Source organism: Xyrauchen texanus, chromosome 22 (assembly GCF_025860055.1).
Source record: "Xyrauchen texanus isolate HMW12.3.18 chromosome 22, RBS_HiC_50CHRs, whole genome shotgun sequence".
NCBI classification, from domain to species: Eukaryota; Metazoa; Chordata; class Actinopteri; order Cypriniformes; family Catostomidae; genus Xyrauchen; species Xyrauchen texanus.
In genome coordinates, this window is record NC_068297.1 from 9,365,054 (window position 1) to 9,392,335 (window position 27,282).

Consider the following 27,282-nt stretch of genomic DNA (forward strand, 5'->3'; position numbering starts at 1 on the left):
TTCTGAATATTTTTTTTCAAATTGTAATAGTAATTTTTCAAGTTATTAATGTCCTGACTATACATTGCGATTAGTTGAATGCCACTTTGGTGAATAAAAGTACCAATTTCTTTCCATAAGGAAGTAATACCAGGTGGTAAGATAACACTCCAATTTACTATGCAATTAAGATAAAAGAAAACATCTACCTGTCCTCATTGTCACTATAGCCCCATATTACACACTGCTTCAAAAAGGGAGGCAGACAAAGGCAGACGTTAAAAGAAAAGTTTGCTGACTCTGGTCTTCAGATAATCATCTCCTTTCATCCCTCCAGTGGGTCTTTCTGGCCTTGATGCTATCTTGTCTATCTTCACTTTGGCAGCACAAGGAGTGAACAGCTTGTATTACAAACTGAATCAATAAGAAGAGAGAAGATCAGTTTCAAAATGATTCAGAGAGTTCCACCTCTCTGATGACATCTTATCTAACATTGTATTTTCTTGAAGACCAGACCAACAATCCTGTCTGTGTCGTGCAGGGTTATGCAAAGAACAAGTGGGCCAGTATCTACAATGGTGTCAGAATGAATGTGTAAGTGATTAATTCTTTGAATACTGTCTCTCCACCTCTTTCCATTTCTATTTCTCCCATTGTCTCTCAACTGCCTGTTGACTTTAGATCGTAGTTAGCCCACTTTGCTCACAACCACTTTCCACCAGTTTTGGCCTGCAGCAAAGATTCAGACCAGAACACTTTATCCTCTTTTGTACTCATAACCTTTTGTGTGCTGCATGGCAAATCGTCGTGAGTCAATGTTGGAGCTTTCAAACAGCCGCCATTCATCTTCTTGTTTACACGGGATTGTTCTCGTGCCTTATCTTTAATCCCACTCAAGCTGAGGAGGGCAAGGTTGCAAAGGACCTTATGACAAACTATCTCCCTGAGCACTCCCTTTTGTGCCCTGGCTAAAATTAGAAAGCACTATGCAGTTTGTTTCAATTATAGATTCAAATCTGAAGTGGCATCTTTTATTATGGCGTGCCAGTTTAATTTGAAGAGGGTATGAAAATGGAATTGGGAGATGAGTGCCGGGAGAGGAGTAAGAGAAGACATAGATGACAGAGACGGGAGACAGGGCAATGGGACAAGACAGCGGGTTCGGACAGCAGGTATGAGAATGAGTTCATTACCCAGACACCTTGATATCAGAATATGAGAAATCTGACCTTATGAGATGATGCATTTATGTTGTATGTAACATTAATTCGAAAACAGTGATACGTGGTGTGAATATAAGCATTTGAGCTGGCTTTCCTGACGGTATATCTGATGCTGTGTCAGACTGAATTAAATGGAAAGGTTTGATTTAAAAATGCAAGCTTCTGAGGTTACTTGATAAGGTTTAGGTAAACCATAAGACTCCAGTGTTTTAATCTATATCTTCAGAAGTGACATGACAGGTGTGGGTGAGAAACAGATAAATATTTATCCTTTTTTTGCTAGAAATTATTGTCCCTGCCCAGTAGGGGGCGATATGCATGAAGAATGTGAATAACAAAAACACACGAAGAAGAATATGAAAGTTAAAGTGAAGCTTTAATGAGCAGGGAGGAGAATTTATAGTAAAAAAGGACTTAAATATCGATCTGCTCTCACCCACACCTAGCATATTTCTGGTTTTTATTTTCGAATGGCATTTTATATATACTTTCACATAGAGAATACCACATGTGGAAGGTGAGTTCAAAGAGGACACCTGTCTGTTCAAATCTTACTCTGGTATTGATTAGCTGGATAACATTTTCGAAATTAGTTGACCAGATGTCTCTGTTTTCGCCTTCATTCATCGTTGATATTTTCAAGTCTATATTTCACCATCTATCTTTTCAAAACTCTATCCTCACTGGAAAAAAGTTTATATGTTAAAATTGATATTATCCAATACAATTCCTTTAGGAAAAGGGTTTCTTTACATATCTGACCAAATGGCCTATTGAACAGAGTACAATAAGTTGGAGAATATTGGCTGCCATTGTTATGCAGATTTGTCCTTTCCTAATAGCTTCCCCTTTGTTTGTTGCTTTTTTTTTGTGGCATTACGCCACAGGAGGAAATAAATTGGAATAAAGCAGAACTCGATTCACATTTCAATGCACAACCATGGCCTGGAGATAGGACTCACATCATCTATCCATGGAGCGCCATGATACGGTTCCTAAAGCTCTGGCCCTTTTGAATATAGCTGCAGTGCATTTCAATAAATCAAGGCTACCGTCTCTTAGGGATAGTGGCTTCTGCCCACGCCTAATGTTGCGGTCCCACATGGCTCGTCAGCACCTTCTGAAACGTATCAGTCCTCTACACCATAGCTGCTGTCGGCCGCCTCCAACCCCCATATAATTGGATTCTAAACACAACTCTGGAGAAATATTAGTATTTATTGTGTTAGTGCATCAACTCCCTTGCTGACAGCCTTTTTTCTGTCTCAATGGTTGGTGCGGTTCATCCCTGAACTGTCTGGCAGCTCTCAAACAGAGGAAAAGTGTACAGCTTTCAGTTCAGAGTATGCTGGGTGTACCTTAACACATCATTTTTGCCTTTTCTAAACATTGTTTTGATTACTGTGTCAGGATAGAGCAATTCAATAAACAATGGGCCCCCAAAACTATTTGGATATTTAAGCTACAGTTAAAATGCATGGCTGTCTTTGTATTAGATAATAAAATATAAAATCCAGTGACAAATGCAAACAACTGACGCTAAACGTTTTCCTAGTCATTTTTGCAACATTTCAACCAACCATTGATCCCAAGGTGATTTTAAGTGGATGTACTGTATAAAGTCTTACATTCTGCTTAGGTTCACACAGGTGTCCACCCGGGCAGAGTAACCACAAATGCTATTCATCAGATTAATTATGTTCGACAAGTTTGACAGCCAGAAAGTGAATAATAATTTAAATCCTTACAAACTTCTTTTTGTGAAATGTTCAGCTGGAAAAATTATTTAGATATAAATTCTGTTAGTTTATGTGATATCTTTTCACTTAAAACTAAAACAGCTAATCCTTGGTTAACTCTTCATTCATGAGAAAGCAATTAATATGCAAAAATATCCATTAGTTGTTTGGATAACTTGAACAATTATGAGGGTCCCAGTGCGTCAGCTTAATAAAATCAACAAAAATCATGTTGTTTCCATTAGGTTCATCACAATGTTGAAGTTATTTGTTTTTTCTTGACATGTCCTCTCAGCAACAACACAGCAAGAGCTGTAGCTGCTACGTGCAACACATGCATTGTGACAGATACAATCCTTAAAATTGGCCACATATGTGTCTTATATAGATTCATTGTTTAATAGCTACAAACTGGAGCATAAAATAGTCCAAGGCCAAAACAATTACATTAAATGAGAGTTTCTGCGTTAATTAGTAATTAATCTTTAAGTTACATTAAAGTAGCCATACAGGGATATTTCACCAAAAAAAGCTCTGTCGTCATGAATTCACCTCATGACGTTCCAAACCTGTATGACCTTCTTTATTGTGTCAGAATCCAACACAACAGGAGATTTTTGGCAGTATGATAGTGAGTAAACTAGATAGGTACATTTCCTGAAGAAAATGTGAGTGGTGCTTGCCGTGGCAAAACTCGTCAAATAGCATGCTTGAAAAGAACAAAAATTATGGTCATAAATAAATCAACCCAGAAGTCTCTACGTTTTTCTGATGCAGAGATATGTGATTTGTTACTCGGTTGCTAGGGTAAACCCATCTGGTTGCTAGGCAGTTACCATAGTGATAGTAATGAAGTCTCCTTGCCATCCTTATTGAAATAAGTCAACCCGGAAGTCTCTACTATTTTCTGGTGCAGAGATATGTGATTTGTTACTCGGTTGCTAGGGTACTATGTGTAGTTGCTAGGGAGTGGCTTGGCAGCTGCCAATCATGAAATTCCAAAGGCTGCTTGTCAGTATGAATGACATAAATCAACTCCCATGCCTCTGTGACATTCAGAATGGAAGATATTCCTCTATGGATTTTGGTTGCTAAGGTGCTCGACAATAGTTGCTAGGGAGGGGCTAGGAAGTGTTGAGGTGATTCATGATTGGCTGTTTGCTGCCCCGAGTCAAACGAGACCACCCTTGTGTTGGTATGACACTTCTAGCCGGAGATATCCCTTTGATCTCTTTCATTAGAAGTCTATGGGACTTGTTGCTAAGGTCCTCTAAATGGTTGCTAGGGCGTGGCTTGATAGCTTTGCAATGATCCTGAGAGACTGATTGGTCGTCTTAGTAAAATGAGGCAGGCCCCTTGTCTCTATGACACTGTGATCCAGAGCTATGTTTAATAAAAAATCCCTATTCCATGGGCCGTCCTACACCATTGTAAGTCAATGGGGGCAACTTTGGGCAGCTCCTGCCCCCAGGGGTGCAACTTTTACCCCATATTGAGGTATGCTCTTACAGAGCCTGCCAGCCTCTTCAAATGTGGCAAATCACACGTTTCTGCGAAATCCTCGCTCGGAGCTGTGACGCGTCAAAGTTTGTCTCAATGTTAAGTCAATGGGATTTTTCGGCCGCTTTTTTGCCCCTGGGGCAAATACCGTACCCCGATCGCTTATAAAAGTCATAGCACACGTGTCCTCAATAGGCCGTTCGATTTGATACCTCATTCGTGGGTCTACGCCAAACGGTGCGGGACGAGTTAGGTGCCGAAGTTTTGTTAAGAGATATAATAAAAATAACTAGATAGGTACATTTCCTGAAGAAAATGTGAGTGGTGCTTGCCGTGGCAAAACTCGATCAAATAGCCTGCTTGAAAAGAACAGAAATTGTGGTCATAAATAAATCAACCCAGAAGTCTGTATAATTTTCTGGTGCAGAAATATGTGATTTGTTACTAGGTTGCTAGGGTAAGCCCATGTGGTTGCTATGCAGTTAGCAAGGTAATACAATACATGGCTCCTTTCCATCCTGAGTGAAATAATTCAACCCAAAAATCTGTACTGTTTTCTGGTGCAGAGATATGTGATTTGTTACTCGGTTGCTAGGGTAACCCCATCTGGTTGCTAGGCAGTTACCATAGTGATACTAATCAAGTGTCCTTGCCATCCTGATTGAAATAAGTCAACCCGGAAGTCTCTACGTTTTTCTGATGCAGAGATATGTGATTTGTTACTCGGTTGCTAGGGTAACCCCATCTGGTTGCTAGGCAGTTACCATAGTGATACTAATCAAGTCTCCTTGCCATCCTGATTGAAATAAGTCAACCCGGAAGTCTCTACGTTTTTCTGATGCAGAGATATGTGATTTGTTACTCGGTTGCTAGGGTAACCCCATCTGGTTGCTAGGCAGTTACCATAGTGATACTAATCAAGTCTCCTTGCCATCCTGATTGAAATAAATCAACCCGGAAGTCTGTACTGTTTTCTGGTGCCGAGATATGTGATTTGTTTCTCGGTTGCTAGGGTAACCCCATCTGGTTGCTAGGCAGTTACCATAGTGATAGTAATCAAGTGTCCTTGCCATCCTGATTGAAATAAATCAACCCGGAAGTCTGTACTCTTTTCTGGTGCCGAGATATGTGATTTGTTTCTCGGTTGCTAGGGTAACCCCATCTGGTTGCTAGGCAGTTAACATAGTGATACTTATCAAGTCTCCTTGCCATCCTGATTGAAATAAGTCAACCCGGAAGTCTCTATGTTTTTGTGATGCAGAGATATGTGATTTGTTACTCGGTTGCTAGGGTAAGCCCATCTGGTTGCTAGGCAGATACCATAGTGATAGTAATCAAGTGTCCTTGCCATCCTGATTGAAATAAGTCAACCCGGAAGTCTCTACGTTTTTCTGATGCAGAGATATGTGATTTGTTACTCGGTTGCTAGGGTAAGCTCATCTGGTTGCTAGGCAGTTACCATAGTGATACTAATGAAGTGTCCTTGCCATCCTGATTGAAATAAGTCAACCCGGAAGTCTCTATGTTTTTGTGATGCAGAGATATGTGATTTGTTACTCGGTTGCTAGGGTAAGCCCATCTGGTTGCTAGGCAGTTACCATAGTGATACTAATGAAGTGTCCTTTCCATCCTGATTGAAATAAGTCAACCCGGAAGTCTCTACGTTTTTCTGATGCAGAGATATGTGATTTGTTACTCGGTTGCTAGGGTAACCCCATGTGGTTGCTAGGCAGTTACCATAGTGATACTAATCAAGTCTCCTTGCCATCCTGATTGAAATAAATCAACCCAGAAGTCTCTCTGATTTTGTGGTGCAGAGATATAGTTACTGCTAAACGGTTGCTAGGGTACTCTGTTTAGTTGCTAGGGAGTGGCTTGGCAGCTGCCAATCATGAATCTCCAAAGGCTGCTTGTCAGTATGAATGATATAAACCAACTCCCATGCCTCTGTGACATTCAGAATGGAAGATATCCCTCTATGGATTTTGGTTGTTAAGGTGCTCGACAATGGTTGCTAGGGAGGGGCTAGGAAGTGTTGATTTGATGCATGATTGGCTGTTTGCTGTCCCGAGTCAAACGAGACCACCCTTGTGTTTCTATGACACTTCTATCCGGAGATATCCCTTTGATCTGTTTCAATAGAAGTCTATGGGACTTGTTGCTAAGGTGCTCTTAATGGTTGCTAGGGCGTGGCTTGATAGCTTCACAATGATCCTGAGAGACTGATTGGTCGTCTGAGTAAAATGAGCCCACCCCTCGTCTCTATGACACTGTGATCCAGAGCTATGTTCAATACAAATCCCTATGCCTTTTCATTTCATGGGCCGTCCTACACCATTATAAGTCAATTGGGGCATTTTTGGGCAGCTCCTGCCCCCAGGGGTGCAACTTTTACCCCATATTGAGGTATGCTCTTACAGAGCCTGCCAGCCTCTTCAAATGTGGCAAATCACACGTTTCTGTGAAATCCTCGCTCGGAGCTGTGACGCCTCAAAGTTTGTCACAATGTTAAGTCTATGGGATTTTTCGGCCGCTTTTTTGCCCCTGGGGCAAATACCGTACCCCCGATCAGCTTATAAAAGTCATAGCACACGTGTCCTCAATAGGCCGTTCGATTTGACACCTCATTTGTGGGTCTACGCCAAACGGTGCGGGACGAGTTAGGTGCCGAAGTTTTGTACAGGAGATAGAATAATAATAAAAACTAGATAGGTACATTTCCTGAAGAAAATGTGAGTGGTGCTTGCCGTGGCAAAACTCGTGAAATAGCATGCTTGAAAAGAACAAAAATTATGGTCATAAATAAATCAACCCAGAAGTCTCTACGTTTTTCTGATGCAGAGATATGTGATTTGTTACTCGGTTGCTAGGGTAAACCCATCTGGTTGCTAGGCAGTTACCATAGTGATAGTAATGAAGTCTCCTTGCCATCCTTATTGAAATAAGTCAACCCGGAAGTCTGTACTATTTTCTGGTGCAGAGATATGTGATTTGTTACTCGGTTGCTAGGGTAACCCCATGTGGTTGCTAGGCAGTTACCATAGTGATACTTATCAAGTCTCCTTGCTATCCAGAGTAAAATCAGTCAACCAGGAAGTCTCTACGATGTTCTGATCCAGAGATATGTGATTTGTTATTTGGTTGCTAGGGTAACCCCTCCTTGTTGCTAGGAAGTTACCATAGTGATACTTATGAAGTGTCCTTGCCATCCTGAGTGAAATAAACCAACCCAGAAGTCTCTACGTTTTTCTGATGCAGAGATATGTGATTTGTTAATTGGTTGCTAGGGTAACCCCATCTGGTTGCTAGGCAGTTACCATATTGATACTAATGAAGTGTCCTTGCCATCCTGGTTGAAATAAATCAACCCGGAAGTCTGTACTCTTTTCTGGTGCCGAGATCTGTGATTTGTTTCTCGGTTGCTAGGGTAACCCCATCTGGTTGCTAGGCAGTTACCATAGTGATAGTAATCAAGTGTCCTTGCGATCCTGAGTGAAATAAATCAACCCGGAAGTCAGTACTATTTTCTGGTGCAGAGATATGTGATTTGTTACTCGGTTGCTAGGGTAACCCCATCTGGTTGCTAGGCAGTTACCATAGTGATAGTAATCAAGTGTCCTTGCCATCCTGATTGAAATAAGTCAACCCAGAAGTATGTACGTTTTTCTGATGCAGAGATATGTGATTTGTTACTCGGTTGCTAGGGTAACCCCATGTGGTTGCTAGGCAGTTACCATATTGATACTAATGAAGTGTCCTTGCCATCCTGGTTGAAATAAATCAACCTGGAAGTCTGTACTCTTTTCTGGTGCCGAGATATGTGATGTGTTTCTCGGTTGCTAGGGTAACCCCATCTGGTTGCTAGGCAGTTACCATAGTGATAGTAATCAAGTGTCCTTGCCATCCTGAGTGAAATAAATCAACCCGGAAGTCAGTACTATTTTGTGGTGCAGAGATATGTGATTTGTTACTCGGTTGCTAGGGTAACCCCATCTGGTTGCTAGGCAGTAATCATAGTGATAGTAATCAAGTGTCCTTGCCATCCTGATTGAAATAAGTCAACCCGGAAGTCTCTACGTTTTTCTGATGCAGAGATATGTGATTTGTTATTTGGTTGCTAGGGTAACCCCATCTGGTTGCTAGGCAGTTACCATAGTGATAGTAATCAAGTGTCCTTGCCATCCTGATTGAAATAAGTCAACCCAGAAGTATCTACGTTTTTCTGATGCAGAGATATGTGATTTGTTACTCGGTTGCTAGGGTAACCCCATGTGGTTGCTAGGCAGTTACCATATTGATACTAATGAAGTGTCCTTGCCATCCTGGTTGAAATAAATCAACCTGGAAGTCTGTACTCTTTTCTGGTGCCGAGATATGTGATGTGTTTCTCGGTTGCTAGGGTAACCCCATCTGGTTGCTAGGCAGTTACCATAGTGATAGTAATCAAGTGTCCTTGCCATCCTGAGTGAAATAAATCAACCCGGAAGTCAGTACTATTTTCTGGTGCAGAGATATGTGATTTGTTACTCGGTTGCTAGGGTAACCCCATGTGGTTGCTAGGCAGTAATCATAGTGATAGTAATCAAGTGTCCTTGCCATCCTGATTGAAATAAGTCAACCCGGAAGTCTCTACGTTTTTCTGATGCAGAGATATGTGATTTGTTACTCGGTTGCTAGGGTAACCCCATCTGGTTGCTAGGCAGTTACCATAGTGATAGTAATGAAGTGTCCTTGCCATCCTGAGTGAAATAAATCAACCCGGAAGTCAGTACTATTTTCTGGTGCAGAGATATGTGATTTGTTACTCGGTTGCTAGGGTAACCCCATCTGGTTGCTAGGCAGTAATCATAGTGATAGTAATCAAGTGTCCTTGCCATCCTGATTGAAATAAGTCAACCCGGAAGTCTCTACGTTTTTCTGATGCAGAGATATGTGATTTGTTACTCGGTTGCTAGGGTAACCCCATCTGGTTGCTAGGCAGTTACCTTAGTGATACTAATGAAGTGTCCTTGCCATCCTGATTGAAATAAATCAACCCAGAAGTTTCTCTGATTTTCTGGTGCAGAGATATAGTTACTGCTAAAGGGTTGCTAGGGTACTCTGTTTAGTTGCTAGGGAGTGGCTTGGCAGCTGCCAATCATTAATCTCCAACGGCTGCTTGTCAGTATGAATGATATAAACCAACTCCCATGCCTCTGTGACATTCAGAATGGAAGATATCCTCTATGGATTTTGGTTGCTAAGGTGCTCGACAATGGTTGCTAGGGAGGGGCTAGGAAGTGTTGAGGTGATTCATGATTGGCTGTTTGCTGCCCCGAGTGAAACGAGACCACCCTTGTGTTTCTATGAAACTTCTATCCGGAGATATCCCTTTGATGTCTTTCATTAGAAGTGTATGGGACTTGTTGCTAAGGTGCTCTAAATTGTTGCTAGGGCGTGGCTTGATAGATTCAAAATGATCCTGAGATACTGATTGGTCGTCTGAGTAAAATGAGCCCGCCCCATTGTCTCTATGACACTGTGATCCAGAGCTATGTTGAATACAAATCCCAATGCCATTTCATTTCATGGGCCGTCCTACACCATTGTAAGTCAATTGGGGCATTTTTGGGCTGCTCCTGCCCCCAGGGGTGCAACTTTTACCCCATTTTGAGGTATGCTCTTACAGAGCCTGCCAGCCTCTTCAAATGTGGCAAATCACACGTTTCTGCGAAATCCTCGCTCGGAGCTGTGACGCGTCAAAGTTTGTCGCAATGTTAAGTCTATGGGATTTTTCGGCCGCTTTTTTGCCCCTGGGGCAATTACCGTACCCCGATCGCTTATAAAAGTCATAGCACACGTGTCCTCAATAGGCCGTTCGATTTGACACCTCATTCGTGGGTCTACGCCAAACGGTGCGGGACGAGTTAGGTGCCGAAGTTTTGTACGGAGATAGAATAATAAAAAGTATAAAAATAAAAATAAGTATGTGAGATTACAATAGTGATGCTTTGCAAGCACCACTAACTAGATAGGTACATTTCCTGAAGAAAATGTGAGTGGTGCTTGCCGTGGCAAAACTCGTCAAACAGCATGTTGTAACTGGAAAAGAACAAAAATTATGGTCATAAATAAATCAACCCAGAAGTCTGTACGATTTTCTGGTGCAGAAATATGTGATTTGTTACTCGGTTGCTAGGGTAAGCCCATGTGGTTGCTATGCAGTTACCAAGGTAATACAATACATGGCTCCTTTCCATCCTGAGTGAAATAAGTCAACCCGGAAGTCTGTAGTGTTTTCTGGTGCAGAGATATGTGATTTGTTACTCGGTTGCTAGGGTAACCCCATCTGGTTGCTAGGCAGTTAGCATAGTGATACTAATCAAGTGTCCTTGCCATCCTGATTGAAATAAGTCAACCCGGAAGTCTCTATGTTTTTCTGATGCAGAGATATGTGATTTGTTACTCGGTTGCTAGGGTAACCCCATCTGGTTGCTAGGCAGTTACCATAGTGATACTAATCAAGTCTCCTTGCCATCCTGATTGAAATAAGTCAACCCGGAAGTCTCTATGTTTTTCTGATGCAGAGATATGTGATTTGTTACTCGGTTGCTAGGGTAACCCCATCTGGTTGCTAGGCAGTTACCATAGTGATACTAATCAAGTGTCCTTGCCATCCTGATTGAAATAAGTCAACCCGGAAGTCTCTACGTTTTTCTGATGCAGAGATATGTGATTTGTTACTCGGTTGCTAGGGTAACCCCATCTGGTTGCTAGGCAGTTACCATAGTGATACTAATCAAGTGTCCTTGCCATCCTGATTGAAATAAGTCAACCCGGAAGTCTCTACGTTTTTCTGATGCAGAGATATGTGATTTGTTACTCGGTTGCTAGGGTAACCCCATCTGGTTGCTAGGCAGTTACCATAGTGATACTAATCAAGTGTCCTTGCCATCCTGATTGAAATAAGTCAACCCGGAAGTCTCTACGTTTTTCTGATGCAGAGATATGTGATTTGTTACTCGGTTGCTAGGGTAACCCCATCTGGTTGCTAGGCAGTTACCATAGTGATACTAATCAAGTCTCCTTGCCATCCTGATTGAAATAAATCAACCCGGAAGTCTGTACTCTTTTCTGGTGCCGAGATATGTGATTTGTTACTCGGTTGCTAGGGTAACCCCATCTGGTTGCTAGGCAGTTACCATAGTGATACTAATCAAGTGTCCTTGCCATCCTGATTGAAATAAGTCAACCCGGAAGTCTCTACGTTTTTGTGATGCAGAGATATGTGATTTGTTACTCGGTTGCTAGGGTAAGCCCATCTGGTTGCTAGGCAGTTACCATAGTGATACTAATCAAGTCTCCTTGCCATCCTGATTGAAATAAGTCAACCCGGAAGTCTCTACTTTTTCTGGTGCAGAGATATGTGATTTGTTACTCGGTTGCTAGGGTAACCCCATCTGGTTGCTAGGCAGTTACCATAGTGATACTAATCAAGTCTCCTTGCCATCCTGATTGAAATAAATCAACCCAGAAGTCTCTCTGATTTTCTGGTGCAGAGATATAGTTACTGCTAAACGGTTGCTAGGGTACTCTGTTTAGTTGCTAGGGAGTGGCTTGGCAGCTGCCAATCATGAATCTCCAAAGGCTGCTTGTCAGTATGAATGATATAAACCAACTCCCATGCCTCTGTGACATTCAGAATGGAAGATATCCCTCTATGGATTTTGGTTGTTAAGGTGCTCGACAATGGTTGCTAGGGAGGGGCTAGGAAGTGTTGATTTGATGCATGATTGGCTGTTTGCTGTCCCGAGTCAAACGAGACCACCCTTGTGTTTCTATGACACTTCTATCCGGAGATATCCCTTTGATCTGTTTCAATAGAAGTCTATGGGACTTGTTGCTAAGGTGCTCTTAATGGTTGCTAGGGCGTGGCTTGATAGCTTCACAATGATCCTGAGAGACTGATTGGTCGTCTGAGTAAAATGAGCCCACCCCCTCGTCTCTATGACACTGTGATCCAGAGCTATGTTCAATACAAATCCCTATGCCTTTTCATTTCATGGGCCGTCCTACACCATTATAAGTCAATTGGGGCATTTTTGGGCAGCTCCTGCCCCCAGGGGTGCAACTTTTACCCCATATTGAGGTATGCTCTTACAGAGCCTGCCAGCCTCTTCAAATGTGGCAAATCACACGTTTCTACGAAATCCTCGCTTGGAGCTGTGACGCGTCAAAGTTTGTCTCAATGTTAAGTCTATGGGATTTTTCGGCCGCTTTTTTGCCCCTGGGGCAAATACCGTACCCCGATCGCTTATAAAAGTCATAGCACACGTGTCCTCAATAGGCCGTTCGATTTGACACCTCATTCGTGGGTCTACGCCAAACGGTGCGGGACGAGTTAGGTGCCGAAGTTTTGTACGGAGATAGAATAATAAAAAGTATAAAAATAAAAATAAGTATGTGAGATTACAATAGTGATGCTTTGCAAGCACCACTAATAAGTATGTGAGATTACAATAGTGATGCTTTGCAAGCACCACTAAAAAGAAGAAAAATAAAAATAAGTATGTGAGATTACAATAGTGATGCTTTGCAAGCACCACTAAAAATAAAAAGTATAATAAGTATGTGAGATTACAATAGTGATGCTTTGCAAGCACCACTAATAATGATAGAATTTTTATTTTTGGGTGAACTGTCCCTTTAAGACAGTAAGTCAAATTTAAAAGCAGTGTTAGTTCAAATACATCTTTGCATTCAATTTGGCTGTGTCCTGTTGTAAGTGACATTTATTATTATTTAGTTTTGACATTTAAGTCAACATTTATCACCTGCACTCTATTTTTATTGTCTTAAACGTTGACAATATAAAATTTACAAGATCTGTTAAGTTGTAGCAGATAAAAACCCGGTCCTGCTCTATCACTAGAACACATTTTTAAAGAAAAGGAGTGGCAAGTCAAAATGTATTTAGGTGGTAATCAGCATTATGCCACAAATAGTGTCGCTTGCAATTAACTTGAAATATTTCTTCAACTCACACCAAATTTTGGTTTTCACTACATACTTCCAAAACATGGTTAAAGCTTGATCATTAATGAAAGTTGATGACTTGCTGTTCAATAAGGGACACATTTTAGTAACCACTCTGACAGATTCAGTGAATGATTCAATAGAAAGATGGTTTCCAATTTAATTTAAAAATACTTTTTTCTAATACTTTTTAACTCATTACATTATAATAAACAACCAATCTCACAACTCAGATTCCATAGGATGTCTTTGGCTGTGGCTCTGTAAATTTAATGGTGGTTCAGGATAACTGAAAAAAAATTAAAACATTTATTATCCATCCTAATACCAGTGCATCAAATTGCTCTGTATGGCATCCTGTTTAAATGAGAGTGGTGGTGTAGTGGGCTAAAGCACATAACTGTTAATCAGAAGGTTGCTGGTTCGTTCCCCACAGCCGCCACCACCATTGTGTCCTTGAGCAAGGCACTTAACTCCAGGTTGCTCTGGGGGGATTGTCCCTGTAATAAGTGCACTGTAAGTCGCTTTGGATAAAAGTATCTGCCAAATGCATAAATGTAAATCAATTAGAGCATTTATGACAAAATGGCAAAAAGAAAATGCTTTGCCTTGTCTCACCCTCTGGCAAACAGTCCTTTAATATAGAGCATTTCAGCAGTACAGCAAAGGAAAAGGATTTGGAGATTTTGGAATGAAACTCCCTGAATTGCTTTAAATCCCTCCTATTAGAGGCCAAAAGGATGTAAGAGACCAAATATAGTCCCCCAGTCTTTTCTAGACATGAAATGAAACTGTTGAAACGTTGCCCTGAACCGTTACCTCTGATGCAAAAATATGAGCAGCTCAGTTAACCTTACATACATCAATGATTCAGATGCCCAGAGGAAAATACATCGCTCTACCACACCTCTCATATGTGAGGATTACCATCATTTTAGGCTGTTATTAAACATTATACAAGGCGATCATCAATGGGGGAGAGTGTTCTTCGACTGATATCTGGTCCTTCTGTAATGTTTAACATGGATGAGCAGCCAGTTGAAATTTTGGTACCCCCCTTAGGGTAAGATGTTGCCTCCCTATGGGGTTTGTGCCCTACGCATAGGGATCACAGGGAGTGGCGGCCCAGGCTGTAGCACTATCAAAACATAGTTGTTGTTTTTTAGTTTAAGCATCCGACCAGCCCAACACAACAACATTGGCTCAATCAATGAAGTGAGCTTGGGCAGACGAGGGAAAAAGCTGTTTGAAACAGTCATTATTTTGTAATTCCATTTGCTGATGTTGGTTCCACAAAAATGACACAATGCACCCTCAAAGCCGAAATGTGTGACTCTTTTGGAATTAAAATACTCCAATCCCAACTGTAAGCAAGACATTTTTAGGTTAATTTTCTCAAAAACCGAAACATTTACTCAGCCAATGGCATGAGTTGGGGGCTGGACTATCTGATTATTCAATCAACACCACACCGTATTTGAAAAGCTGTTTGAAAACAATGTTTATTTATTTTATTCCGTTTGGTTGCACTATTGATGCAGAAATTACGCATTTCATTTGTAAATTAGGCCCTTACCTTGAGAATTCATTCTAACATCTTCAAAAATTAGATTCCTTAAAGTTATTTCCCTTCTATTTAAAAACCACAATTTACACAATGTTATTTTTACCATGTTTTGTACTGCTAATATGCTAATGAACTGTTTTACCATGCTGAGATATCTTGCTGTCAGTCAAATGCAAGAAATCACAATTATTTCTATCAGAAAAGTTTCTGAACCTTTCCTAAACATGATTAAAAAAAAAAAGGAAGAAGAAGAAGAAAAGAAAAAAACCTTTCTTGTGATCTCTCTCCAGGGTTTTTTTCCAGGGGAATTTCTTTGAAGAATAGATCCTTTTACTTAACCAAACCTCGAAAGAGTTCTACACCGAGATCCATACAAGCCTGGCTGCTCCCTGGCTCCACAGCCCTGATCTTAATTAAGCCGAATAAAATGAGTAGACCTTGTTCCAGTTTCGACACAGCACGGCAAATGTAAATGTAATAAAAATAGAACTTCCAACACAATGTATTCAGGGGATTGTAGTTCACAATTAAATTACTTCCCCCAACTGTAACAGCCCAATTGTTTACTGATCCCCTTTGCACAAATTAAGATGAGAAAGCAAACATGCCTAGCAGCCTGTTGACCTACTGGGCTGATCAGAATGAATGAGAATCCTGTTGCCAATTCCACTGAAATACCCACAATCCTTCAACTCATCCTCAGATGGTGAGAGAAGTTGAGGAGGGAGGGTGTGGGGGTTGTATTCATTTTTAATTCTCATTTCAAGCTCATCATCAACATCTTGCTACCAATCCCTTGCTAATAAAACCATTTAGACGAGTGGTTTTGTGAAGATATTGGGCGTTCCAAGTTCCAATCAAAGTGAAAAAAACGACAAAGGTGGATTATAGATGCAAAGGAATTCAAATGGATAAAATAACAACACCTTTCACTTTCACGTCAGTTTTAAGTATAAATATTTAGCCGGGAATTAATGCTTGAATCTGTAAATGGGCCAATTTGCGTGGGACAAGGATTTACCAAAAAATAAAATGAATACATAAATAAACATGTTAGAAATGATTGTGGGTGTATCATTATCTATTTCCAAAAAATCTTAACTCCAGTCATTTTTAGTGACGCCAACAAAATGACTCATCCTAATACCATCACAAGTCTCTCACCCTTTCACATGTGGCATTTTGAATGGAAAAGTAAGCCATTGTATAACAACACAGCCATCTACACTAAGTCATAGTTCCTTGGTTGGGTTGGTTAAGCATCGCTAGACAGCCATTATTCTTGATGCCAAAACTGAGACATTTTTTCTCAGTTTAACCCATACCGACAACTGTTCTGGATCTTTCCCAATATCTGAATGTGGGGGATTTGTTACATCAGATAACTAACAATAGTTATGTATTCTGTGACACTGATTTGCCACAAAAGCCAAACAAGACCTACAGCAGTGCTGTTTTCAAGTGTTTCAGAGTACGTCAGGGAGAATCGTTCATTCTGTGGCGTGGCTCTGCTCCAGGCAGATGCACACTTTCTCATTACCGCAGAGTTTGCATGTGTTTTGCCTGTTTGTGCACAGATTGGAATGCAATCTGATGCTTGGCTGAGCATCTACAGCTAAAGGCAGACATGGTCGACTTCAGCGTTAATGTACAGTAAGTGGAAATTTCCTTCTCCACGGTTCAGTGTGCACAGTGCCGCAACACTTGGCACCCTCTAGCAGTAGTGGGAGATACTTGCAGAACACAGATTCAATGTTAGCAGAGGCATAGATTTAGGAGGGGACAGGAGGATGTGTCCCACCCCTCAATGTTAATGCGTTGTCTCCCCCAATTATGCACTATAACATATTTAAGGGTGAGTTTACAGTAAATTCCTGGCTAGTAGTTGCAGGACTTATACTGATTATTTTATAATAGTATTTCTACGCTGTGACTTTACAGTGAACAGGGCCATAAAAAATAATGTAATGAAGCTGTGCTGTACTGTAGTAACATAATTATAAAAATTATATTTTTAACCTGCATTAAAATTATTTTCTATACCGAGAGTTGATATCAGTGTATACCTAGGTGTTAACTCTACTAAATGTGCAAAAACAGATCAATCATATCACATCAATTGTTTTTCTTACAAATGCACAATATAGTGTAGATTATATATATCTTGATCAGACTTAGTCAATCTCTAAATTGAACTATTTTCTTCCAACAGCACAATGCTAAGAATAATGTCCTTAAACACAATTGCATCAGCTAGAGGAAAACTAATTAAGTAAAGGTCTCATTCAAAGGGAATACTAAACACCATAGGGGTCACTTCAAATGAAACACAATTATCCCACAATGCAGTGTGAAATTATTATTTATTTTTCACAGTAATGTGTTGTTTTATAACAGATAATGGAATAGTCTGCATTGATTTTGCACTAAACATCATGGTGAAATTGAGAACACTTTTTAAGTCAGAATGGACCACAGTTCATAACCGGACTGGAATGAACATGTTTCTTGCTACTCTAGCGCTCCAAAAATAAATCAGCCATTTAGTTAGATGTGCATATTTCATTGCATCTTCTCCATATGTCTGATCATGGACAGGCTTTAAAAAAAAAAAAAAAAACAAGACAAATATGCAAACTGAAAACTCTGCTCAAACTCAGTGATGTCAGCTCATCCTTATTAAATTACAATTGGCCTACAATTGGCCTACCTGCCCTAAGTGCTTTCATTTCCACCACACAGTTTATTAAACACAATATAGAATTTGATATGTGATGGAAATTATGCTTTTGTGGTATTTTTATGACTTTCAGAAAAAATTATAAAAGTTAAATACATTTCCTGTATGCATATACGTACAATGTTAGACATTGTCAATAGATACATAATAATAATAATAATAATAATAAACTTTTTATCTAGACTTGTTCACAGTGCTAAATGTGCTTGAAGTTGAAGCACATATATATATATAAAAAAGATACAATAACATAAATAATAATAATAATGATGATAATAATAATAAATATTACTATAATAAAATATAACTAGATAATCATCTGCTTTGTACATTAACAAAAAATTAGTATTTCACAACATGCAAATATCAACAGTGATGTGACGGTCTTTTTCTTCTCTGAACATAAGCAACTGTACTTCTATAATGTAAATGAAACTAAAAATGAGTGTTGCGCTATTCTATGTGCATGAATATTCATAGCATTCCACTCAATGATTGCTTCCTTTTTCGAGAAGTCCTTATTGGTGTTTAAGTTTGGCTAAATCACCCCCCTGCCTGCCAAAAGCTTACAAACCTGCTCCAATGAATTCTACAGCAGAAAGGTTTGTGTTCACTCTCTCTTAATAGAGCAACATCCTATCCATGTATCTCTTGAACTGAAGGTTGGAAAGCTATCATTAATCATCTGTTACCGATCTGACACAGTCCAGTAAAAGCAAATCGGTTCTGCAAAAATGTGCATGACAAAGCAATGGCAATATATTTGATTGATGATTTTTTTTAGATATTCACTTTTGTGAATTAATAAGCGATGAACAATGGATTTCCCAGTTGTTTCCTGAAATTAATATACTATTTAAATTAAACAAAAGTGCTGAGTAGCAAGAACAAATTTGTAGTACTTATTCTTTAAGCATTAGTCTATCACAAAGTTTCTTTATAGTCAATTGAAAGGGCTTCGTGGATACAAATGTATCACATTTGAGACACAGAGAAGACTGATGGCTTTAATATCACTTCCACCAGCTCAATTTGTACCAGGATGCCTATGAAATGGCCAGTCTAATCACATTTCACCAAAACACAGTGTTTTATTGGCTCTTGGTCAAATTTGATGTGGGTGGTACTCTGTTTGGTTGTCAAGAGTGTGTGAATGAGGCATTGTATGTTTGCTCTCATATCTTTATCTAAAGGATGGGAATTATAAACATACTTTCAACTGCATAATTTGTTATGAACTTGACCTTAATAAAATGAAGTTGTGGTCACTTCAAAAAGAGAGGCTTGAACTCTCTTTAACTGGAGTAAGTTGTTTACATATTGTTTAAAAATCATTCAAACACACCTGGTTGAGTGACTTCTCGTAAATGAAACAAAACCTCTCTTTTGAATATTTATGGTTGGCATCCACACACACACACACACACACACACACACACACACACACACACACACACACACACACACACAGTATTGTTGTTATGTGTTTACCAGTCCACATAGAGCTTACATGCCTCGTGCAAATCATTGTTTCTCATTTCAATACCACAGTTATATTTGCATCTATTAAGAAACAACAAAGTCCAAAATCTGAGACCACTAGTGAAAATGTGTCTATTTTTTACTTTTCTAATTAATAATAATACATTTAAAATTATTAACAATTTGTCAATTTTAATTAAAAAATTAATTGAAAAATGTACATGAATTTCAGAATTTATAGGTAATTATTTTTGTTGTTGTTGTTTTGCTTAAATTATAGCATGCACTCCTGGCATGGATTTCACAAGTTTGCAAAATTTTATGATCTATATTATCTCAGAATAATTTTAAAATTTTACAAAAAGAATCTGAAGGAATCAAAGAAATCTGATTTTGCTTTTGTACAAAGATAATGTGGACAATTAAAAATGTACATTTGTAAGTCCTACAATTGACTGTTTATAACAAGGTTTTAATTAGATGGATCCCAGAGTTTCAATGATGCTTCAGATTTTTGGACCCCGCTGCATATACTCTGTAAATTGACTAAATTGTCAATAACAAATGATATCCTGAAGAACTGAAGGCATGGCTCAGTAGAAAACCTACAAAATATCCACTTCTGAGATTTCCATGTTTCCATGTAGAAGTTGTTTTGCAACAAGGTTGTGTCCTCATTTATTTAAATTGTAAACCCAGGGCATGCATTATTTGTGGTATAATGCTGGTGCATATCAGATAAAGACATTTGGTAGATCCATACATGCCGATTAAAGCCAAGTGCACACTATATGACTCAAGCTAATTGTGAATAATTTTTTAGTCGCCAACTAGTCTATGACTAGATTTCCCAGATTTCAGCACGTACCCACCCGTGTGCGCACTGCTATGATATGCTCTTTCTATTCACAGATGCTACGGCGCTCTTTTGTGTTGTGTTGTGTAGTGGGTTCTTGGCTTAAAGGATATACTTGACCCAGCATCTCTGAAAAATGGGGTCTCTGTTTTATGTCTGGAATCGTACCTTTATTGTGGGTGGTGTGCGGTGTTTTCTCATTGTTGTGGTGGACATTGTGGTGGTGGTCTCGATAAAGGTGGTGGACATCTCTGGGGGGAGGGCTGTTGTTCTGGCTGAACCTGCAGAGGGGACCTCACCAACCAGCCGAACGCTCCCATTAATTCTGATGTTAGGGTTGCCATGAGCAGCCAAGTTGAGTACTTTCAGGCCATTATAGTAGAGTCCGGAGAGCTGGCCCTGAAACGGCCTCTTGCCATCTGAACCACCAATTGTTATTGTGGCCTGGGTGTTGAATATCGTTAGCTGCCGCCCTGAGGAGGCAAGAAAGATCCAGAACAGTTATCGGTATGGGTTAAACTGAGCAAAAATATCTTTTTTGGCATCAAGAATAATGGCTGTCTAGCGATGCTTAACCTACCCAACCAAGGAACAATGAATTACTGTAGATGGCTGTGTTGGATTACAATGGCTTACTTTTCCATTTAAAATGCCCCAAGTTATACTACCACGAGACATGTCGTAAACATTTGGAGGGCCAGACAATAAACCAGACCCATTATGTTTCACTGAATGAGTCTAGCTACAAGCTCATGTTGGCTGAAGTATGTTTTACTATAAATGTGAGGAGAAAATGCAAATAAATAAATAACAAATCTTAATTTCATTGGCACATGAAATGCAGTAAGTGCTCTGAAATGATAGAAAGCCCAATTAAGATTTTAGCACTTTATGGGTAAAACATTTCTTGGATGCTATTTTAACTCTAAAGATATTGTATCATCTAAATATCAGACTAAATTAAATGCACAATTATCTGCCAGCTGTATATAAAACTAATGCAGCAGGACACATATCACAACAATTTGGGGGAAAAAGACTGGTTTAATTCTGGTTAAATGAGAGCAAAAATCATAACATCTAAAGCTAAAATTATTACAATAATAATAATAATAAATAATAATACAACTTCCTAATTTCTTGGATAATTCTAGTGATTGTAATGAGGAATCTTGATGATATGCAATTAATGTCTGAAACAATTTTCATGCTGACTTTTCCATCTCAGATGACACTTCATGTGCTGCCACAAGCTGCTGCCGGTAACAGCAGCACTCGTGCTTCTGATTTTCTCCTTAGAAATCACTATAAGTATGTCTGTCTGACTGCTTGTCTGTCTTTCCAACTACCATTCATTAAGTCAATAGAAATGTATGTTGAAATTAATTTGTTTTAACAGTCCCAATGGAAAAAATCATTTAAAACCAACCTAAGATGGCATGCTGGTCTTGACCAGGCTGAGAGACCATCTTAGACCAGCAAAACAGCTTAGGCTGGTTTAAGTTGTTGTTGTTGTTTTTTTTCCAGCTGGGATTATATTTTTAAACCATTCATAAAATGTTTACAAGGCCAATATAGATTCACTGAACTATTTATATATTATTAAGCCTTTGCCCAACACAAAGATCTCTTCAAAAGAAAAACAAAAAATGACAAAAAATATTAGATGAGTGAAATATAATATATTCTTATTTATCATTTAAGTATATGTAACTGATGGAAAAAGAATCGGCGAGGAAGTTACCTTTCTCCTGAAGCCACTCCTCTACAGGCCGGGCATATTTGAAAGGAATTTTCTTATTGGCCATTTGAATTCTCTCATTATCGCTGTTCCCTTGGAGGTTTAAAAGATAATATCAGTAATAACTGTCAAAAATTCCAATTACATTTGCTGACAACATTTTACAAGCTATAAAAACTTTTAGAGATGTTTAGTCATTTAAATTTATGTTTAATTTAAAAATAGTTTATTTATCATTGATTTTTTTTTTTTACAGTGCAATAATGAAACACTATTTAAACTGAACGCCTACTCAATATTCTCTTGTAATTAAATCAGTCATTACCAGAATTGATTAAAACATATTTACAATAAAATTGGTTTAGCTGTAAGAGATGCATAAAAATGTCAGCAGATTGCTGCCTGAGGTCAATACATCTATCTATCTATCAAAAGATGACAGCATGCACTCTTTCATGCTTTACAAAGTTATAATTACATACACATTTATCTGGTGATTGCTAATGATGCTGGTCAATATTTTGACATTTTCACACAGTTAACCACATCAACAGTCATAATAACAAAGCACTATTGAAAAACAAGAACTAGACAGCAGCTGCTTCTGTTTTGCAAAGCTTCAGAAATAATATAGTCATGCAATCATGTTTGATGTATGAGCTGGTACCAAAGAGACACAAGTGAGTTGTAGGCATCCCTTCATGAGATGTGTCTAGGGATGTTTGTGTTAATGGCCCAAGGAGATGTGCTGATGTTCCATGTTATTGAGGGTTTGTGGAGACACAGTATGAAGCTCATCAGAGGGGGTCCTGGATTTCTTTTAAGGATGGGAGTCTGCAATATCATGCTGTTTCAACAATGACTTCAAGTGGTAAGGGTGGCATACCACTGCAGGATGCTAGGTGAGCCAAATTTCAGGACTCCAAGGAAGGGTTCCAGGGGACCAGCCTGATGGGAGCCTCCATCACTGGCAGAGCTGTATTCAGACAGCAGGATGTATAACCAATTCCCACAAAACCAAGAATTATACACACATATAAAGCCCAATAGCTAGGAGGTAGCATTTAAGAATGCACAACAAATGCACAAAAATGCACAAACCAAAAGAAAAAACAAAACAAAAGGAAGTTTGACATATTTCACAAAGGAAAGTTGCCCAATAACAAACTCAAACACCTAGACAATGGCAGGGCATGCCACAGCTATCGAATGCTGTTATCAAGATCTCGCCACTCCTCACTTTTGGTTCTGTCACACACACTGCTTAGAAACTGAAGATGATCATTAGAAAAGTGTTTTTTAAATTTCTCACAGATTCTTTGTCACATTTTGCAATGAGAAGTTTTGGCAGCCAATCAATGTCAAGCTTGTCAAAGTAAGAACAAAGCACTGAGCTAACATAAATAATAACCGCAACAATTGCCGTCTTGCTGTAGAGTTTTCAGTATAAATCTTTGCATTTACTGAAGAAGTAGTTGCACTAGAATTTGGCTTGACAAGTTTTTGCAATCCCACCTTGTGGCCTTGGCAGTGACCAATGAGCACCTCACGCAAGGCCAAAAGAGCCTGCACTCCAACACCGACAGGAAATACTAAACTATTTGTTGTACCTAAAAGCCACCAAAAGCACTGGAAGGAACTGATTTGGTGAAACGGTTTACATTCACGAGGACATATACATTTGTACCCAATACTTAACTTTACTTTTCAAACATGTCTATAAATAGGGTTGGGAACTGAATGATTTTTATGACTTCCAATTGCATTAACAGTTCTTGAACATGCATTTTGTTCTACTGATGTGGACAGAAATCTGCAATAAAACACTCTGTCAGTGTTCCCTGCATTGCTATTTAGCTGCGCCACAACACCACTGCTGAATCTTCCCATTTCTATATTTAAGTGAGTCTAACAGTAGAAATCAGTGGAAAAATCATATAACAGGCCACAAGTTTTACAGTATACAAAAAGACAAGACATTCCAATGGAGTAACTCCAGGTAGATCCATCCTTACCTGTGACCCATCCTGCAATCCTTGTGGTATCACAGCAGACTCTTAACCATGTGCTAGCACCACGGACAGATGTCAGTGTAGTAATAAGCTGTACAGTTGCAGGTGGCTGTTAAGGTCACTTGCACTGGCCACGTAGGGGGGCAGTGGGATGAGAAAAGAGATGTTGTGCAGACAGAGCAGATGGAGAGTACGATTGGGACACGTATTATCATCGGAAAGAGGGAGTACAGCAGACTGAGGCCATGACCTCTCACATACACAGTTTTCCCCTGCTGACCATTTTCTTTTCTTTCCTCTTACACTTCAGAATCCCTTTTTATTTTTACCCCCATAAAGAATATTTTGGGCAGTAAAGAGATCCTCTCTCTTTACGGTGAAATGTCTAATGCTATCATTCTAATCTCTGCTAAGGTGTTATGGTTGCACTGAAGGGTAGTCTGATGGTGTATCTCAGGGCTCTGGTACAGTTATAGACATCAGAACAATAGAATCTACAAATACAACCTCTGATGCAGTCCACACCTGTTTCACCAGATTTGCTCCTTCTACAGCTGTACACTTCCTTGCCGGTCTCTACTTTGAAATGCTACTTTTTGAAATGACAGTTACTGTCATAACTGTGGTCTATCTCAGTGGGTCACAAACTCAAAAATGGTGCACGGATCTTTTCTGTTAGGGTTGCAGACAGCAGGGAAAAAGAAAGCTAAATTCAAACCATACAATATAGTAACATGTTATTGTAAATAGTTAGGTTTGCAAAATTAATAAGCTTATATATTTTTTAAAGGGAGGAGAACACTTGTATTCAGTGTCTGTTGTTGTTGATTTCAAAGGCCATGTGTCCAATCAAACTTAAAACAGTATGTTATTAATACAATATCTATAACAGTGTTTGTTTCATGTTCTAGGCTGCTGTAGCTAATGTATCAACAAAACTGACAATTTCACTAATTAACCTATGTAATAAATGTTAATGTTTTATAGGCATGTTTGTTTACTTTTTAATATTATACAGTTGTGGTCCTACTTGATGTTGTATGAAAAATCTGGGTACTGAAGCGAAACCTGTTGAAAACCACTGAGCTATAGTGCTCATTCTGAAGATATGGGCTCAAGTCCAAGCTTGTGTCATGCCCTTATTCCCATTTCCGTCTTTGTTTCTGTCACCTCCCTGGTTTCTCGGTCAATAAAATGGCAAAAGCCCTCAAATAATAAAAATAAAAAAATGATTTGTTTTATTTTAAAAGCTCTATTTTATTTTTTTATTTTTTTTGGGTAGAGGGGGGTAGTGATGGAGGAGTGCCTGGTTCACAGACATTTATGGATTTGTGTCACTTTGATCCAGCAGAACAGAGGGCACATCACCTTTTTTCACTCCTGAGGACATGAAAGACTCTTTGAAAATGAAACAGCACTTGGAGGTGTTAACATGGCACAGGATCACACACTGCAGGGGAGTTTTCCTCGTACTGTGATTAAGTTTCACAAACACATACAAGAATGTGTGATATCTGTGCATTTTAATTCCCTTTAGTTTTAAATTAGAGAAACCCTTAATGGATCCGTGGTACCACGAGCACGCGCGCGCACACACACACACACACACACACACACACACACACACACACACACACACACACACACACACACACACACACACACACACACACACACACAACTACTGCCATATTTAGAATGTATGACAAGTTTAATAGAAATAGTTATATTCTTGTATAATTAGACGTGATAAGTGCATCTCCATTGTGGAAAAGGCTGTTAAAAACTACAAAATAATTCATGAGAACAACAGTCTGATTGAGAACACCTTCCCTTTGTAATCCAGCAATGTTGTGTGCGGTCGCTCTTGCTGCAGAATGATGAATTACTATGGCGCATTGTTGCCGTCTAGCAGAAAACAGATATAGCCTATTTCACTATACTGCCCATCCTTGCCAAATATTATTTGAGCCTTTGAGCCACCAAAAATAAATAAATAAATACAAATATCTCTCCAAATAAACACTGTTGGGTTGCCAAGTGACAAATTATTGCAATCGCATCTCTCCACTACAGATTACAGAATACATGCTGTAAAATCTGTTAGATTACTCGAGGTCAGTAATGTATTCTAAATATTTTGGATTACCTCTTCAGCACTGGTAGATTTTCTCACTTGTTTTGACTATAAAAACACTGCCAGTACAGTAAGACAAAATACACATGTTAAAATACATTCTCTGAAAAACCTAAGTATCTTATGCAGTGTTGTTTCTAAAACAAGATGTATAAAATGAATCCTGTTTTAAGGATTCAAAAACTAAGTAACATTAAGTGTTACTTAAGGGGTTTTAAAGGTAAAACGTCACAATCCCTTACAATTTCCATCAGGTATTTATTTTTTCCTTTTCATGTTCACCCTTAGTAACAATTAAGAGTTGCATAAAGCCCCTTAACTTACATTTTCCTAGGTATTTCTTAAGGTTAGGAATACTTCACCTTAAGCATAGTTTAAGGTTTCTAAAAATTAAGAAATAGCTTCGTTTATACAACCAATTTTTCAAGATAGGGAGAACCCAGTTTAGACAATTTTAGCAATGAAAAACTGTTGTAGGAGTATAGATTTGATGCAATATGAGAAATCGCTTACAAGCTGGAGGGCGATAGGAACACAAACAAACCAGAAGTGTGCTCAGTATTATCTGCTCTCTGCATCTATATAAACTGTACTTATGGATGAATTAAAACCATACCACAAGTTCATTTGCGATGTATCACTAATTTGTATATATATTCTACACCCCTACTGACTAGACCACCACAAAAATAATTTTTTGTGGGATGGCAAAGTTCTCTGCACAGTTATACATTACACTGGAAAAAATGTGCACGCACGCACCAACAATTTATTATTTTAATCGATTAAATTCGACGATTGTACTTCAGATACATCCTCGTATCCTCCAGAAAATGAGTTTGTGAAAAAATTTATGCAGTAATAGTAAACTACTGTGATTGGTGCATCCTGAAAAGTGCTGTGACAACTCACAGGTGGCACGTGATAACGCCATTTATGGGTTGCTTCAGAAGAGACCGTACAATAATGTACACATTAATAATGATACTGAGAAACTTTAATAGTCTTAATAATATGTTTTTATGTTCATTTTAAAGTTGAAGTATTTCAACTTTATGTGAAATACTATGTGGTAAAATTGCCCAAGTGTTGGTCGGGACAATTTCAGATCATCTGAAAGTTGGCAGAGACATGTCATGTCCATGGAATTAGTAGAATTTTATTACACTAAAACCTGGCTCATTGTAGTAAATCCCTTAACGGGTTCCCATACCTAAGAGAAATGTCTAAAGGATTATATGCAACATCCTCAAGTCATTCCCTCAGGTAAGGGGAAATCACGCTTTAAGTG

General features: G+C 39.0%; 1 protein-coding gene across 16 annotated transcripts in view; it reads right to left on the reverse strand.

Annotated features, from left to right (window-relative positions):
- The window catches only part of LOC127662779 (neurexin-3a-like), a 467,216-nt gene that overhangs the window by 24,101 nt on the left and 415,833 nt on the right, over window positions 1-27,282 (reverse strand). For all 16 annotated transcript variants that reach the window (XR_007972918.1, XR_007972917.1, XR_007972916.1 and 13 more), the window contains 2 exons: window positions 21,846-21,935; window positions 20,270-20,574 (listed from right to left, as the gene is read on the reverse strand). Coding sequence is in view for 13 of the 16 variants with exons in the window: in XM_052154109.1 (XP_052010069.1) it covers window positions 20,270-20,574; window positions 21,846-21,935 (395 nt within the window). In the remaining 3 variants the exon portion in view is untranslated. The remainder of the gene's footprint in view (window positions 1-20,269; window positions 20,575-21,845; window positions 21,936-27,282) is intronic.